Genomic DNA, 17,723 nt, shown 5'->3' with positions numbered 1-17,723 from the left:
GTTCACACAGGACCATTACTCTTCTAATTTTATGCAGTTAATATTTATTTAGATTTACCAACATATTTTCCTCTTTCTCTTGTTTTTCACTCTGTTCTGTCTCTGTGATAATTTGATTTCTACCCAAAGAATTAAAGTAGAAATTCTTTTAGCTGGGATAACTGCTAATGAACTCTTTCAGTTTTTGTTTGTCTGAAAATGTCTTTATTTTGCCTTCCCTTTTTAAAGGATATTTTCTCCAGGTTTAGAATTCTAGATTGGTACATTTCTTCCACTCGATAATTTGAAAATGTTATTCCATTATCTTCCATTTTCTTATCTTTTCTTTTGAAGTCAAGTGACAGTCTTGTCCATTTGAAGGTTTTCTGTCTTTTTGCTGTGAATGCTTTTAATCTTTTCTATTTTGATTGGTTCCAGTTTTACTATGATGTATCTGGGTGTGCTTTGTGTTATATTTATCCTACTTGGGGCTTCTACCTGATCTTGAATGTATAGCTTTGATGTCTTTCATAAATTTTGAAAAATTGTCTGGCATTATCACTTCAAATACTATTTCTGTTTCATATTCTCTTTCCTCTCTTTCTGTAGTTCTAATTACACTCTAAATATATATACAATATTTTTTTTTACTGTGACCCAGCTGTCTGACATACTTTTTGTATACAGACAAAAATTGTTTCATTAGGCTTCACAGATACTGCATTTTTTACAAATTGAAGGTTTGTGTCAAGCAAGTCCATCAGTGCTATTTTTCCAACAGCATTTGCTCACTTTATGTCTCTGTGTCACATTTTCATAATTCTTGCAATATTCCAAATGATTTCATTATTATTACATTTGTTATGGTGATAAGTGATCAGCGATCTTTAATGATACTATTGTAATTGTTCTGAGGTGCCATGAACCACTGCCACATAACATAGCGAACTTAATTAGTAAATGTGTGTGTTCTGACTGCTCTACAGACTGGCCATTCCCCCATCTCTCTCTCTCTCCCTCAGGCCGCCCTATTCCCTGAGACACAACAATGCTGAAATTAGGCCAATTAATAACCCTACAATGGGCTCTGTAAAGTGTTCAAGTGAAAGGAAGCACTGCACATCTCTCAGTTTAAATCAAAAGCTAGAAATGATCAAGCTTAGTGACGAAGGCATGTCAAAAGCTGCAATCAGCTGAAAGTTACAGCACTTGTGCCAGTTAGCCAAGTTGTGAATGCAAAGGAAAAGTTCTTGAAGGAAATTAAAAGTGCTACTCCAGTGAACATGTGAATGATAAGAAAGCAAAACACCCTTATTGCTGATATGGAGAGAGTTTCAGTGGACTGGAGAGGAGATCAAACCAGCCCAACATTTCCTTAAGGCAAAGCCTAATCCAGAGCAAGGCCCTAACTCTCTTCAATTCTGTGAAGACTTGGCGAGGTGAGGAGGCTGCAGAGGAAAAATCTGAGGCTAGCAGAGGTTGGTTCATAATATTTGAGGAAAGAAGCCATCTCTATGACGTAGAAGTACAAGGTGAAGCAGCAAGTACTGATGCAGAAGCTGCAGCAAGTTATCCAGAACGTCTAGCTAAGATCATTAATTAAGGTGGCTATGCTAAACAACAGACTTTCAACGCAGAAAACAATCTTCTACTGGCAGAAGATGCCGTCTAGGACTTTCATAGCCAGAGAGAAGTCAATGCTTGGCTTCAAAGCTTCAAAAGGACAGGCCTACTCTCTTGTTAGGGGGCTAATGTAGCTGGTGACTTTAAACTGAAGCCAATGCTCATTTATCATTCTGAAAATCCTAGTTTTAAGGTTTTCTTTTCACACATATGTGTATGTATCTAAAAACACAAAGACGTGCATAAAACTCCACGTAACTGTAAGGGGTCAATTCTCCAAGACCCAAACATGCCATGCCTTACCCCAAATACTTACATACTGGAGACAGAGAAAATCACTATTTCTGTCCCAATGTTTTCTCCCAAGGCTCTTTTAATTCTCTCTTGTATGTATGAAAGGCAACAACTACTATCATACAGCCATATTATAAACTAACCTGTCAGTCTTCACATTTTTAAAAAAAGATGTCATTATAAAAATTAAACCCCTATAAAGTTGAAATAGACAGAATCAGGTGATATTTTGTATTTATCAAGGAAAGTATTCCAGGTCATAGTCCTATGCTCAACTAAAGAGATGTTTCAATGTTGCTTCACTTACAATGGAGATACAGCATGTTGAAAAGATAGGAAAACCTAAAATAAGTCAGCCAAATTGAAGTGTTATTTACATCATTTCACTTCTCTCTTTGCTGCATAAAATTTTAGAAGATAGCATTATGAAGAACACACATCTAAAAAATAAAAATTACCCGATCATTCATGAGAAGATCCTTCACAATGAAAGTAGCTACCAAAGACTTCAAAGGAGCAGCAAACTGATCCGGTGCAAGGAGAGCAATATGACCAATAGTAACCAGCGGTGTTATGAGATGTTCCAGGTTGCTTGGATCCAGGCTCTTATGCAAAGGCTGAAAATGAGGAAAGGAAAATGATCAACTCCATAAACACGCAAATAAGCTGTTCACATATTTCACCTTCAAATTTTAAAAACTACAAAAGTTCCAATACATGGTTTAAGTAGTAGCTCAAGCTTACATTTAAACTTTTATAGGTTATTTATGTAGAAGGCATCATATTTAAATATTTTCAGTTTTGCCCAAGTTATATTTTAGAGGTTAGGTAAAGAACATTTCAGCATGAAGAATCATATTATGTATCATATATTTTATGACCACATACATAAGTATGTTAGAGACTGCTAAGGCTCACCAATATCCACTTCCATTCAAGGATGCCTATATGTGCAGTTAGGTGAGGATGTGAGTAAGTTCTGGTTACCAGAACAGGAATGAAAGTGAGGTATGCCATGCCTGTACTGAGGCAGATATGAGCAACGTATCTTCTCCACATTCTCTCTCTTTACTCACTGGCTGTCTTAATACCAAGGATCCGGTGGGACTCAAAGAGAAGCCACTAGTCAAAAAGGGTCTGTGTGCCTAAGCCACTGATTAGAATACAATCAAAGCACCCAATTAGACTTTTTTCAGGACCAAGAAATAAGTTTTATTATGTACAGTCACATGGATTTTTGTGGATTTTTATAGCATCAAATATTAAGTACCATAACTAATTATTTTTATTATTCTAATAGGAAACCCAGCCATTAATATTCATTTTGCCATGACAAAAGAATGAGGCTCTTTATATACTCACATAAATTGATATCTAAAATATATCGTTAAACTTTTAAAATAGGAAAATCAGAAGAGTGACTACAGTATACTATCATTGGCATAAGGAGAGGGGGAAGGGACAAAATATGTGTGTATTTTGTGTATTTATATTACTTGCATATGAATAAAATCTCTCCAGAAAAGTACATTAGAAACTGATAGCACTGGCTGCCTCTAAGACACTGGGTGGCTGGGGATACGGGGGTGAAGCAAAAGAGAAAACTCTTTACTCTTTAGTATTTACTACTGGATATTTGTTTTGTATCTTTTGATTTTGAAGCAGGTGAATATATTATCTATTAAAAATTTTAATGGCACATTTTAATGAAGAATTGATGCTCTATCCTCCTACACTGAACACCAAGAATTCTAGGCTTGAAAAACAACACAAAACTGTTCTTCCCAACACACTGGGGCAATATGAGAGGCTTCGTTTAGTCAAAAGTATATTTAAATGAGTTTACTTCTTGCTATTCTCGATGACCTCCCTCAGTACCTCCATTGCACATCTAAGTGATAACTTGTTGTTTACATTATAAACAAATACCTGATAGTGTACTTTTTTCAATTCATTTATTATAATGTGTGACAATTTTCCACAGTAAGATAATAAAATCATTTCTGAAAAAGCAAAATAAATGGCCAGTCCCTGGATTAACAGTAACCTCATAAAGGCCATCTGTCTCTATGAAACCTTTTCTCAGAAAGCCAGCCAATCTTGTATGTCATAGTAGAAGGATTACCAGTTAGGTTCTTGTAAAGATAAGTAACAGATATCAAAAATGAAAATAAAAGTACCCTAAAAATTCAAGTTATTATCAGCATTATCCTCCTCCTCATTATCATTGGAAGGAACAAAAAGGAGATTATTCAAGAAAAACAAAAGCTTTCTAGAAATCAACATGAGTTCATTGAAGTCATCCTCTTATTAAAAAAAAAGACTATAGAAAGTATTTCCACCCCCAAATTTAAAATATATTACTATTTGCTATCTATAGCAAAGATGCTGTTTAATAAAGAAAACTTTTTTCCTCCTTTAGGTCTTTAACATAATATATGAAAATGACAAAATTAGCATAAATATTTCTAAAACAGAGATAACAAGTCTAAGTATTTATGGTGGGTTAGTTTCAGCATAATTTCCAAATTGTTTTGACTTCATTCAAAGCTCCTAAACTAAAATTATAAGTTAGGATTTTATAGATTTTCTGCTTAGCTTCTATTTGTAGGAAGAATGCTAAAGACAGCCCCTGATTATAAGAGCTTGTAATGAAATTGCAATGCTTAGAAAGGGTAATAGTAATTCCAAGTACAGAAAAAATAATATAAAATACATATTGAAAAGATGGTCAGTAGACATTTGGTCCTATCCAATACATCCATAAGACACTTGGTCTACACACAAAGGTCCTCGATATTTGTTCATATTTGGTCCTGTCCAAAACCATTTGGCATGGACCAAATATGCCCACAGACATTTTGGAGAGCACCAAAATATCAAGGACCTTTTGGTGTGGACCAAATGCTCTGCAAGGGAAAAGGCACATTTTAATCTGACATAAAATTATGTCAGTCATTGAAGTACAAACTTAAAATTATTTACCTTACATTACAAATTAGTATGGATTTATAGAACCCCACACTTCAGTAGTATCTCATATATAGAAATCTAACTTTCAAATCTGTAAACTGATAATCATCTACTACCTACTGTCAGTAAGTGGGATTTTATATGTAATTACTTACTAATGAAAAATAGTTTCCTAATACTAAACGTATAAAGTAATGTCAAAAAATATTATACAACTGTTTGATTTCTGAATCTGAGTTAGCATTAAACATCTGAATAATCAGATATTTTCTGATTTTAACCGCCCATCAATATTGATTATACTAATTCAAATTCTGAAAATAAACTATAAAATGATACATCTCCAAATGTGAACATCCTATAAAATCATTCATATTTGTTTTTTAACTATAACATGACACAAACAAAAAACTTTTCTCTTTACCTCAAATATCTGTGCAAACTGTGTCTCTTTACTAGAAAATATCGCATGGATACAATGAATAGCATATTTGGCTTGACGGGGGGGTCCTTTTTTAGATTTGTGATGTAAAACAGGAAGCAAAGCTCTAAAAAAAAAAAAAAAATTAAAGAAAAACAATTAACCAGAAAAAACAACATGACTTCCACTAGATACTTTAATGCTTGTATTTTTTAAGTAATGTTTTGTAAAAACAAAAAAAGTCATAACACCTACTCAGACATTTTTCAATCTATAATTTCGCTTTATAAATATCCATATTAAAAATATAATCCAAATACAAGTATTTTTTCCTTTTTACTTAATAATTATAAAAACAAACAAGGATGGTGACCCATTTCTTCTTTTTAATGTCATTGCTTTAGCCTTTTCTATTTCATTCTCACTGGTACCACTTCAGCTAAGCTTCTGCCACCTTACACCTTCTTTCTCCAGGCTCTTCCTCTTCCAATTCACCTTTTACTTTGTGCCAAAACAACCTACATGAACAGAAATTTGATCATTTAACCAATACAAATTGAGCACTTACTATAGTGCCAGGTACTATTAAAAGTCCCAAATCCTTGCCTTCATGCTACCAGCATATTAGAGATAAGACACATGATTACAAAAACATATGATATGTCAAATTGTGGTAACTCCTGTAAAGGGAAAAAAAGAAGCAGAAGAAGAAAAAGAGGACAGGAATAGGGAATGCAGCTAAGTGTGTGACAGTGTTACAATTTTAAATAGGGTGCTTATAGACATGCTTATAAAGTAACATTTGAGCAGAGTTCTGAAAGAGGTAGGGAATGGGTCATATAGCTACCTGGAAGAACATTTATGTATCGTATCATTCCACTATATAAAAACTTAAAATCCTGAATAAAGCAGAATCTCTTAGCTCAACTATTATGAATACATCTCACAGTGAAAGCAACTTCTGAATCCTCGCCCTTGCCCAATAACAACCCAGTGCTCCAGTAGAAAAAAAAATTAGAGATAAAATAATTCATTATAATAATATAAGTCTCAGAAAAGATACTAACAGCAAAATATAATTTTAAAAAAATGACAAACTGAAGGGAAACTTTGCATTTCATGTTACAGAGAAAGGGTTAATATCCCTAAAATGTAAACACCTACAAACAGAGAATGAAAAGACCAACAATATCACAGAAAAATGGGTTGGATCTAACAGAGTAGAAAGCTCTTCAAAAGAAGATAAACAAATTACCCAATTATATGTGAACAGATGTTTATCTTCACTCCTTTAAAAACATATATAAATACAAATTAAAACTATACTCAGAGGACTTCTGCTTCAGATTAGGACAGTATATCTGAGACTGGGTTTACTCTTTTACCTTAAACAAGCAGAAAACAAGATAATATGTTAATGGTTTCAGACATTGGACAATAGGAAGCACAGTGCGAAAATCCGTAAAGATGGGAAACAAACTAGAAGAGCCCTACATCTGCCCCCAACTACTGCAAGGAGGTAGTTTCCAGACTGCAGTACAAGAAGTAGAGACCCAAATAGAGCCTGGTGGTTGCAATGCAGTTGAGGTAGACAGGAATGAGAATTCAGGGAGGCCAAGGGAGCTATACTTTCTACAGCAAAGCACCACAGAGGAGGGAGCTACAAAGAGAGAAAGAGAGCTGGAGTTCTGTAGACCTGAAGAGGGGTATCCTTGAGTCTTTGGCTGAATAATGATCAGCGTGATGTAAGAGCAAAAACTACCTAAGACCAGGAAAAGAATGTTAGAAAGAAGTAGGCCAAAAAACTCCCTACCACACACAGGGCCGGTAGCAATTCATGTTTCCACCAGCCACAGCAGAAAGACCTTCTAATATATAATCAGGACAAAATTAATCAATAGACACAGTCCCAGAAATGGCACAGGTGACAGAATTAGCAAAGACATAAAAACAGTTGTTATAAATATGCTCCATATGCTCATAAAGGTAAGAAGAAAACATGAACATGATGAGGACAGAAGTGAAATATATATATTTAAAAGACCCAAATGGAACTACTAAATATGAAAAATGTATTACCTCAAATTAAAAATATATACATAGAATAAAAGCAGATTATATATATTATAGAATAAAAGATCAGTGAACTTGAAGACATAGCAATAGAAACTATGCAAAATAAAACAAAAGGGGGGGGGACAGGAAAGAAAAAAGAATGGCACATCAGTGACCTCCAATACAATATTAAGTAGTCAAAAATACATGCAATTGGAGTCCCAGAAACCAAGGGGGTGAGAAGGGGAGAACATTAAAAAAAAAAAAAGAAAGAAAGAAAGAATTACCAAAAAAACTCCAAATATGATGAAAATAAACCCACAGTCCCAAGAATCTCAATAAACCTCAAGCAAAAGAAACATTAAGTATACCATTCCAAGGCACATCATTATCAATTTGGTGAAAACAGCGATTAAAAAAAAAAAATCTCAAAACCAGTCAGAGAAGACCTATTATGTATAGAGGAACAAAGAATGAAGAACACTTTTCATCAGAAACTATGCAGTCCAGAAAATAAGAGAGTGACATCTTTCAGGTACTAAAAACCAAAAGAACTCTCAACCTAGAATGCTATTCCGAGCAAAAATACTTTAAGAATGAAGATAAAATAAAGACTTTTTCAGACAAAGAAAAGCTAAGATAATTAATTATAAGCAGAATTATACTCTAAGAAACATTAAAGTTATTCAGGAACAAAAATGATACCAGATGAAAATATGGATAGATATCCAAAACATGAAGAATGGCAAAAAAGGTAAATATATGTGTACAAATCAAAGAAATATGCTATTGTTAACCTGAGATATATCAAAGTATTTAGGGCAAAAATATCAGTAACATACTGTAGCATTTATAACATATATAGAAACAAAATATATGACAACAAAAGCAAAAAAGCCTGGAGGGGGAAGGCATGGAAGTATACTGCTGCAAGATTTTTACAATATACATTAAGGGGTATAATTTTATTTGAACACAGATAAGCCAATAAAATAAAATCATTAAAAATACTCAACCTCAAAGAGGGCAGAAATAGAAAGAAATGGGAACATATATTAAGATGGCAGCTTTAAACCCAACTGTATCAACAGTTACATTAAATGGTAAATGGTATAAACATTCCAATTGAAAGAAAGAGTGTGTCAAATTGGATTAAAACAACCAAAATCAAAACAAACCAACAAAAACAAAACAAAGACCAAACTCAAACAATAGGATATTTACAAGGTATTTATTTTAAATATTAAGTCCCAGGAACATTTACAGGGAAGGAAGGAAGGGAGGGAGGGAGGGAGCAAGGGAGGGAAGGAAGAATGAAAGAATGAGAGAACTGGGACTTCCCTGGTGGTGCAGTGGTTAAGAATCCGCCTGCCAATGCAGGGGACATGGGTTCGAGCCCTGGTCCAGGAAGATCCCACATGCTGCAGAGCAACTAAGCCCGTGTGTCACAAATACTGAGCCTGTGCTCCAGAGCCCGCAAGCCACAACTACTGAGCCCGAACGCCACAACTACTGAAGCCTGACCGCCTAGAGCCCATGCTCCGCAACAAGAGAAGCCACCTCAGTGAGAAGCCCGCGCACCGCAATGAAGAGTAGCCCCTGCTCGCCACAACTAGAGAAAGCTTGTGCGCAGCAACAAAGACCCAACACAGCCAAAAATAAATAAATAAAAAAATTTTTAATGTTAATAATAAAAAAAAAAAGACAGAGAATAAAAGACCAAAAGAAAGAGATATGCCTTGCAAACACGAATACAAATGAAAGTAGATGCTGCTCTCAAAGACTACAGAACAAGGAAGATAACCAGGGACAAGGAGAAACATTTCATTAACAACATAGTCTGTTGACAAGGCTATGGGGAACCAAGTACATTCATACACTGCTGGAGAGAATGCGAAATGGTATGACCACTACAGAGGGAACTGTAACAATATCTAGTAAAATTATATATGCATTTATTCTATGATATATCCACAAAATAAATATTTAAATGTGGAATAACTGCTAGTATATGTAAAGAGAAAAAAAGCAAGGTGGAGAAAGGCATGTATAGTGTACTTTATCATTCTTCTATCAAAGAGATCATGTGAACACACATACATATACACATACGCACTGAAACACATCTAGACCGACATGCATGAAAAGACGTCTTTTAAGTTTATCTATAGGTAAGAAGGAATAGGGTAGAGTGCTGAGGAGTACAAGCTAGACTTCTTAGAATATATCTTGCTTTTTCAGCTTGTCTTTAAAACCTGTGAATATTTCATATAATTAAGAAATAAAATTTTTTTAAAGTAACCTCAAAAAATAAAAAGAAACAAATGAACAAAAGTGTGCATCCATTTGGTGGCATAACCACACAAAGAATCATTTCAAGTAACTTTAAAACACAAGAATTTGACTGTAAATCCCTAATGTGATACACCCTGAATACAAAAGAGAACTACATAATGCAAACAAACAGCTGTTTTTAGGAATCACACTGGTGGCGCTACTACTATTCTGAGACCGTTCTGTATTTATTATGGGATAATTCAAATGAGTTATTATGTAATATCATAGTTTTATCATCCTGTATTATCTCAGCATAGGGGAAAAGATAAAAATGTAAAATTGAAGAGGCTCAATAAAAACCCAATTTGAACTGGAATAATCAATATAAACATACAATGCATTTTATCTTCCAAAAAACCTTTTTTTTTTTTTAAGCTGTATCCACAGAATTGTACTAGAAAAGTGACCCACACATTAGCAATTAGTACACACAAGATTCACATTCTGATTTCTTAATACTATTCCCATTAAAAGGAACCAGGGCTCCTTAGAGAAATGGCTGAATCCAGGTCTGGGGCAGGACATGTACAAGATGGGTCTGGAACATTTTGTCATACCAGGTTGCAAAGACATTACAAAGATTAGTAGAGTTATTCAAAAGGATTCAGAAGTCAATCTGAATAGCCTATAGATAGGACAATGTGAGCATCGAGTGATCACTGTAATTGACTGAAACACAAATATGAGTAAATCAGTTTATAATTATATTTTTAAAAGATGACAACAGAGGATACTAGTAAACTCCTCACTCTTTATTTTGAACTCTGTTCAATACATAAAAGAATCACCCATTACTTACAGATATGGAAAACAAACTTACGGTTACCAAAGGGGAAGTGTAGCGGGGAGGGATAAATGAGGCGCTTAGGATGAACATATACACACTACTACATATGTATAAGACAGATAACTAACAAGGACCTACTGTAGAGCACAGGGAATTCTACTCAATATTCTGTGATAACCTATATGAGAAAAGAATCTAAAAAAAAAGAATATATGTATATGTATAACTGAATCACTTTGCTGTACACCTGAAACTAACACAACATTGTAAAGCAACTATACTCCAATAAAAAAAAAGGTTCATGATGTTTAAAATAAAATAAACTGATAAATAAAATGAAAAAAAGCATTTTAATTTTTCTTTATGTGCTTTAAAGTAATGCTTATGTTTCTGCAAGTTAATTGACTTAGAGCAAAACGAATAATATTAGGTACAGAAAAAAAGCCTGAATAAATAACTTCTGATGCTAAAAAAAGAAAAAAAGAAGAAAAAAAAAAAGTATCAAGCACTTATCCTGCCAAAGAATAGATGAGAAGTTCCTCTTTATAAAAGTATTCAGCTAACAAGTGATAAAGGAATGACAGAGTATCATTACTGATTACTAAATATGATCAGCTGCTAACATCATAAAAGAGAAACAACCAGGTATTACATTCCTCCTGACAGAAGAGCATACCACCACCTACAAAGTGGTCCTGTGACGACAAAAAAGCTGAAGCAGAATCCAATCAGGCCTCTGGATTCAACTATCACTTTACAGAAAACACAGGAAAACGTTAAAGCATGCCAAAGGCATACAATTAGCAAAAAGCAAAAAATCAGTTTATGTGAAACTCTTCAAGATAAACAACCTGGTTTCTTCATCAAACACAAAGAGAAGAGCTAACTGGAGGGGGAACCTACAGGAGAAAAGGGACTTCAGAGACCTATCAACCAATAACAATGCAGAAACCTCACTTGGACCCCGATTCAAAAAAAAAAAAACTGTTAAAAAAAATTACTATATTTTTGAGAAAATTAATTGGATATTATTATTAGGAAATTATTATTAACTGTGTTTACAATAAAGTATTGTGATCATTTTTTTAGAGTTATCTTTTGGAGATACTGAGATGTATAGATGAAAATACAGAGTCTGGGATTTGTTTTCAAATATAAGGGGAATGCAGGGAGTGGGTAGAATTATAAATTAAACAAAGTGGCTTTTAGTTATTTATATATAAACGGGTTGGTGGATACATGGGAGTTCACTATAATATTCTACCTCTTCTTTATATGTTTGAAAACTTCAATAATAAACTATGTAAAAAAACAATTCGAGCCTCACCAAAATGCTCTCTTTTTAGTCTGTGGTTTGTGGATTGTTTGTGAAATGAAAAATTATTATTTTCTGGTTACTTCAGTAACTGAAGTCCCCAGAGAAGACCTATCTTTTCATAAGTCAGACTTTACAATACAAACATCCATAATCTCTTTTCTTAGTAATCAAGAGAAAAATTACAGGTCACAGACAAGTAAGAAGCAACTCTGGTGGAGACTTTCAAAGATAGCATGAGAAATTTTAAGTTCATCCAATGTTCTGCATACTCATTTAAACAGAAAACAGAAATAAACCAAAACAATAAGGAAGGAAAAAAAAAGAATTTCAAGAATTCTAAAGTCCTAGGCAGACTGAGAAGTTAATGAATGTAAATGAAGCAACTATCTTCTGACTGCTTTTTATATTAATAAGTTTCTATTAAAGGAAATCCTTTATTCCCTCATTAAATTGATTTTTCCCCTTCAAATTCAAGGGGAAACCCCCCTGCCGCCCTGGTTGCAAACAAAACTGAAAAACACATTAAAAACATAAAGAAGGGCTTCCCTGGTGGCGCAGTGGTTAAGAATCTGCCTGCCAATGCAGGGGACATGGGTTCGAGCCCTGGTCCAGGAAGATCCCACATGCCGCGAAGCAACTAAGCCCGTGCGCCACAACTACTGAGCCTGCGCTCTAGAGCCCACACACCACAACTCCTGAACCCGGGCGCCTAGAGCCGGTGCTCCGCAACAAGAGAAGCCACCGCAATGAGAAGCCCACACACTGCAACGAAGAGTAGCCTCCGCTCACCGCAACTAGAGAAAGCCCGCGCACAGCAACAAAGACCCAATGCAGCCAAAAATAAATAAATTAAGTTAAAAAAAAAATAATAAAGAAAAAAACTCCAAATCCTACTACCCTGAAATAATTAGTGTTAACATTTTTTAGAACTACTTCTAAAATTTCTCTGTACATACATACATACATTAAATAAATGAGAATACAAAATATACATTATTTGGAAATTTTTTTTTTTTAAAGGTCACACAGGTCTTCAGTGGCTGGCTATACCACAATTAATCTAAACAATCTCCTACCAATGAGCATTTAGATGGTTTTTTTTTTTTAAATCTTGACAACAAAACCATGAACATCCCTGTGCTAGCTCTTTATCTAGTGTCTCTGGGCTTTATATCCTATAATCTGCTCTGAGATCCTGGAGCTGTAAATCTGCAAATTACATTTCCCAGACTCCCACAAGAGCTGGTAGGTTCTTCCAACAAGAGACACAACAGCTTCTTTAAGGCCTTCTCTGCAGTAGCTGTGCCGCCCTGCAGCAAGAGCCAGGCCACCCCTACTCTGTCAGTTAGTTGGCACGATGTGGACAGTCTCTTCCACCCACTGGGCGGTCCTTAACACCGCTTATTCCCAGTTGTTCCACCAGCCCTAAGGGTGCTAACTGCTTCCAGCAAATCATAATCTCTGAACTGCCAAAGCAACTTTTTGCTCTTTCAAGCTTCAAACATCTGTATTAATTAATTTATTTATGTTTAAAATACCTGGAATGGTTTCTGTTTCTGACTGGACCCTGAACCATATAACCACTATGTAGACGTATTTTCTAATTATCTCTGGGATAAATTCCTCAAAGCGAAACTACAGTATTAACACCACACACATTTTAAGTTGGTATGTATTACCACATTACCAACTCAGAAGAGCTGCATCAGTTTATATTCCAACTGAGAGCAGCACTGGCATGCTAGCTAAAACTGGTTATACAGCATGTGGGTATTGTATTTTCCTCCAGTACTTTTAGCAGGCATAAATGTCCTTTCCTAATGTGATGAAGGACTTCCTGTTTGTAAATTTCTTATTTATTCCCTATGTTAGTATTCTACTGTGAGACATGTCTGTTATTCCTTTGTTAAGAATCTTAATACATTACAAATATTAACCTTTTCTAAAGTCATATATATTGAAAATAGCTTCCCAGCATACCAGTTCTCTTTTCAATTTGTTTCATGATTTTTGCTTTTGTCTAAATAGTATTCTCCCTCACTAAAATATAAGGGCAGAGACTTAACCTGTCCTTTTCATTTTAACATCCTCAAGTACCTTATACACAATGAAGGCTCTACAAATATTTTTTCAATAAATGAATTTTTAAAAATCCAATCCATCAATATTTCAATTGTGACTTGGCATCAGTGTCCCTTTCACCACAAAGTAAGAAGTTACAAAAAATGTACTGGTTACTAATACGTTTATTAATTAATTTTATATATATTTAAAATCTTAGATATATGAATAATCTTTGACTCATCTGGAATATATGTAAAAGCAAGTAAGCAGTCTACATTAATTTTTCTTTCTAAAACAGCTTGCCAATTATTTACTCAATATTCTAAGTTTTCCTAATTTCTCTGTTAAATATTATACCCTTCACTAGTATAGGGTTGTACAGGGTTGCAAATTTCTTATACACTTTACTTTTAAATCTTATGATTTCTACTCGTATAATATTTTCTAAATGATTGTTAATGGTATATAAAGAAAGTTTTGGATTTTTACATACTTATTTTGCCCATCTTATTTTTTAGTATTTTAGTAGTTCTGCAGTTCATTCTCTTGAATTTTTCTTAGAATATGATAACTTTGCTTCCTCCTTTCCAACGCCTGCACCTCTTATTGTCTTATGTAATTATATTGGTTAATGCTTCCAAAACAATGTTAAATCAGAGCAGAGCTAGTGTATTTTCTCATCTTGCTCCTGATTTTACTGGGAATGCTTCTAGTGTTTTACCATATGATGGTGCATACTGGTTTGAGAAGTATGAAGGCATTAAATCGTATTTTATTGGGTTTAATTATAAATAGCTGATTTTTTTTTTATCAGAAGCCCTTTCAGCATCTGTCAAAATGATCTATTGTGTGCCCTTTCCCTTTTACTCATTTATATAATGAATTATAACATGAATATTAGGCTTTTTAGTAGTAACCCGTTTTGTATTCCTGGAATTAACTACATTTGGCCATAGTATATTCTTCTTTTACTGTAGTCAACTCTCTTTTTGATAATATTTTATGTACAATTTTTGCATCAATATTAGTAAGATTTGTCTTAGGTTTCTTTTGGAGGGATATCTTTTATCAGGTTTTAGCATTCCTGCTAGTTACCTTGGCTTTATAAGAAGTAATCTAAATGCTTTCTTTTTCCCCCTATGCTCTGAACAACTAAAAAGAATTAGAATTCCTGTGTGGTCTTTTTTTATATATATATAGATTTGAAATACCTCCTTTAACACACACCTTTTATTGGCCCTTATTATTATTATTAGAGGGTAATTTTCTCTAATTCTTTTATAGTTATAGTCTGTTAGGTTTTCCTCTTCCCTCTACTTGACCCAGTTTTATTTATTTACATCACCCTTAAAAAAAATTCAGGTTTTCAAATATCTAAGACATAGATATAGCCACATCTAAAACTTAAATAATGAAAGTAAAATGATGAGAAAAGACAAATCAGAGATGTGCAAACAAGAAGAAAACAAAAGTTTGATTTAGGGGCATAAGCTAAACTGAATGCAAAGGGAAAAAAAATCACACTACTTGGTAGACAGAGTGACCTCACAATAAAAAGGGGCTAATACATTCCTTAAGTCCTTGAATCCTAAATAATATCCTTCATTTCCCCTTATTTAAGCACAACTTGGCTAGTTAGGAAATGCTTTAGATACATTCTTTTCGTCCATCAAAACTCTCTAGTTGTTGAATCATTAACTTTGGAAATCTTTTGTGGTTGAAAAGAAATAAGTCAGCCTCATTACCTTTCCGTTGTACATGATCTACCTTTTTTTTTTTCCCTTGATGTTTATGAAATCACTTCTGTAATCTCTGAAAATTCAGTAAATTCCATCACAATATTTTCCTAAAACATGAGCCTGTTTAATCTCCAGATTCATGCTTTCATACGTTCTAAACAAGTTTACTATTATTTTTTTTAAATGTTTTCCATTTTCCATTATTCTGTTGTCTTCTCCACAGAAACTAATCATGGCTTTTCACTATCTGCAATTCTCTTTAACTGCCTTCATTTCTTTGCCTACTATATCTACATTCTATGCAGTTTCCTCAAGTTCAACAGAACCCTTCCTGGTTACATTTTCAATATTGTTTACTCTGCTCCTTGCTGTTTATAATAAATTACTTTCTATAATACAAATATGTTCCTGCTCTTCTTTATCCTTAGTTCTGCCATTTCTCTTTTTATGTTATCTTATTTTTGTTCTTTTTTTCCAGATGTCATTTGTTGTTTAATTTTCTTGGCAGTTTAGAACAACTCTCTAAAATTCTCTTTTTTCCTAGAAAAATACAATTCTTCCAAAGTGCTAATCAGCTATCTTTTGAACGCTAAATTATCCCCATAGGATTCATGTTTGTTAATTTATTTGTATTCTGTTAATTCATCTTCGAATAAGAGAAATTCTCTCTGGCTCCACCATTTAAACAAAAATGTAGATAGTGTCTCCCTCATGACTGAACATTGGGCACTTGTTTTAAAAAATTAACATCAGAACTCCCAACTCAAACTACACTTGCTTAATTAGCTGGATAAACAGCATGGAGGAAGAAGCTGGGACTAAAGGTAGCGAGTCCTTTTTTTCTGTGTAATTTCTAAGTCTGCTTAAGCTCCTCCAATTGAGAACCAGCTCCACTTGGACTATGACCATAGCTTATGCTATAGGGGACTCTCAGTTTCGGCACATCTGCCTGCTTTGGGATGAGCCAGATTCCTGAGAGACTTACTGAGTCATAATGGAACCCATAATTCACCATCATTTTAGTTTAGTAGGTCAGCACATAATTTTTTCTGTTCCTGTAAAGTCGGTGAGACATTGCTTCACAATTCTACTCTAAGCCTTACCTCACCTATAAGCTTTGCTCCTCCTGTTAAGCCCAGAGAAAAATGGTATGACCACAGAGTCTCTCCTTTAGCTCTACTCCAGCTGAAATTAGGTTTTCCCTATTTCTCTCAAAGCTGCCCATAGCTCAAACTCCTCCCTCTAAATGAGCAAATGAAAGAACACTTATTATACATTCCCTTAAACATCTGATTCAGGGATACATTTATCAACTGTCAATGTTCTCACATTCAATTCAGTCGAAATGGCTTATCTAGCACCAATTCTGTCCAGCTTGTGGTAGCTTCTACTTAGATACATTTTTCTTTTAAATTATTTTAGGGAATTCAAGGGAAGATAATTTAATAAACATTCATTTAACTCTACCATTTTTCCTCAACATCAACTCACCCAATTTAATAATTTAAAATATAAAATCTGCACACATATTTTATCTCCTGGAAGACATATACTATGAATTACTTCATCGAGAACAGTGTGTACACACAGTAGGTATTCAATATCAGCTGAATTAATTCTCCTCATGAGAGATATCTGAAATATACTCAGCATATATATCAAATAACTCTAAGTACTTCAGTTCCATATTAAAGCACAGTATGTTTTTAAATGCCCTCGTGTGTTCTAAAATGTCCACCTTTCGACCTTGCTCTCATAGTTCTCCTACAAATATATCAAACAATGTTTCTTTAAAATATAAAGGGTACTAGGAAAGACAGTCTAGAATGAAAACTAAAACCTCCACTGAATAAATCAAACTAAAACTTGTTCAAAGCTCTAATTAAGAAAGGAACTGTGCCATAATGGATATGGTACCATACACACTGCAAACAAACAGGCCTATATTCAAATCTTCACTCTGCTATTTGCTAGCTATGTGACCTAGAACCATTTACCTCAAGTAAACATTAGATTCCCCATTTGGAAGATTAGGATAATTCCCACAAATCACACTGAATTGTTACAAGGTTTAAATGAGATAATACAATAAGTGGGCATTCAGTATATGGTAGAGTTATATACAGTTTATAC

General features: G+C 34.1%; 1 protein-coding gene across 6 annotated transcripts in view; it reads right to left on the bottom strand.

Annotated features, from left to right (window-relative positions):
• The window catches only part of PDS5B (PDS5 cohesin associated factor B), a 201,216-nt gene that overhangs the window by 49,398 nt on the left and 134,095 nt on the right, over positions 1 to 17,723 (bottom strand). For all 6 annotated transcript variants that reach the window (XR_014236915.1, XM_082365275.1, XM_082365273.1 and 3 more), the window contains exons 20-21: positions 5,294 to 5,417; positions 2,355 to 2,513 (exon numbers count right to left, since the gene is read on the bottom strand). Coding sequence is in view for 5 of the 6 variants with exons in the window: in XM_082365275.1 (XP_082221401.1) it covers positions 2,355 to 2,513; positions 5,294 to 5,417 (283 nt within the window). In the remaining variant the exon portion in view is untranslated. The remainder of the gene's footprint in view (positions 1 to 2,354; positions 2,514 to 5,293; positions 5,418 to 17,723) is intronic.

Source organism: Balaenoptera borealis, assembly GCF_965194805.1.
Source record: "Balaenoptera borealis genome assembly, chromosome: 18".
NCBI lineage: Eukaryota > Metazoa > Chordata > Mammalia > Artiodactyla > Balaenopteridae > Balaenoptera > Balaenoptera borealis.
Note: the sequence above shows the minus strand (reverse complement) of the source record. Positions and strands in the feature narration are given on the sequence as shown.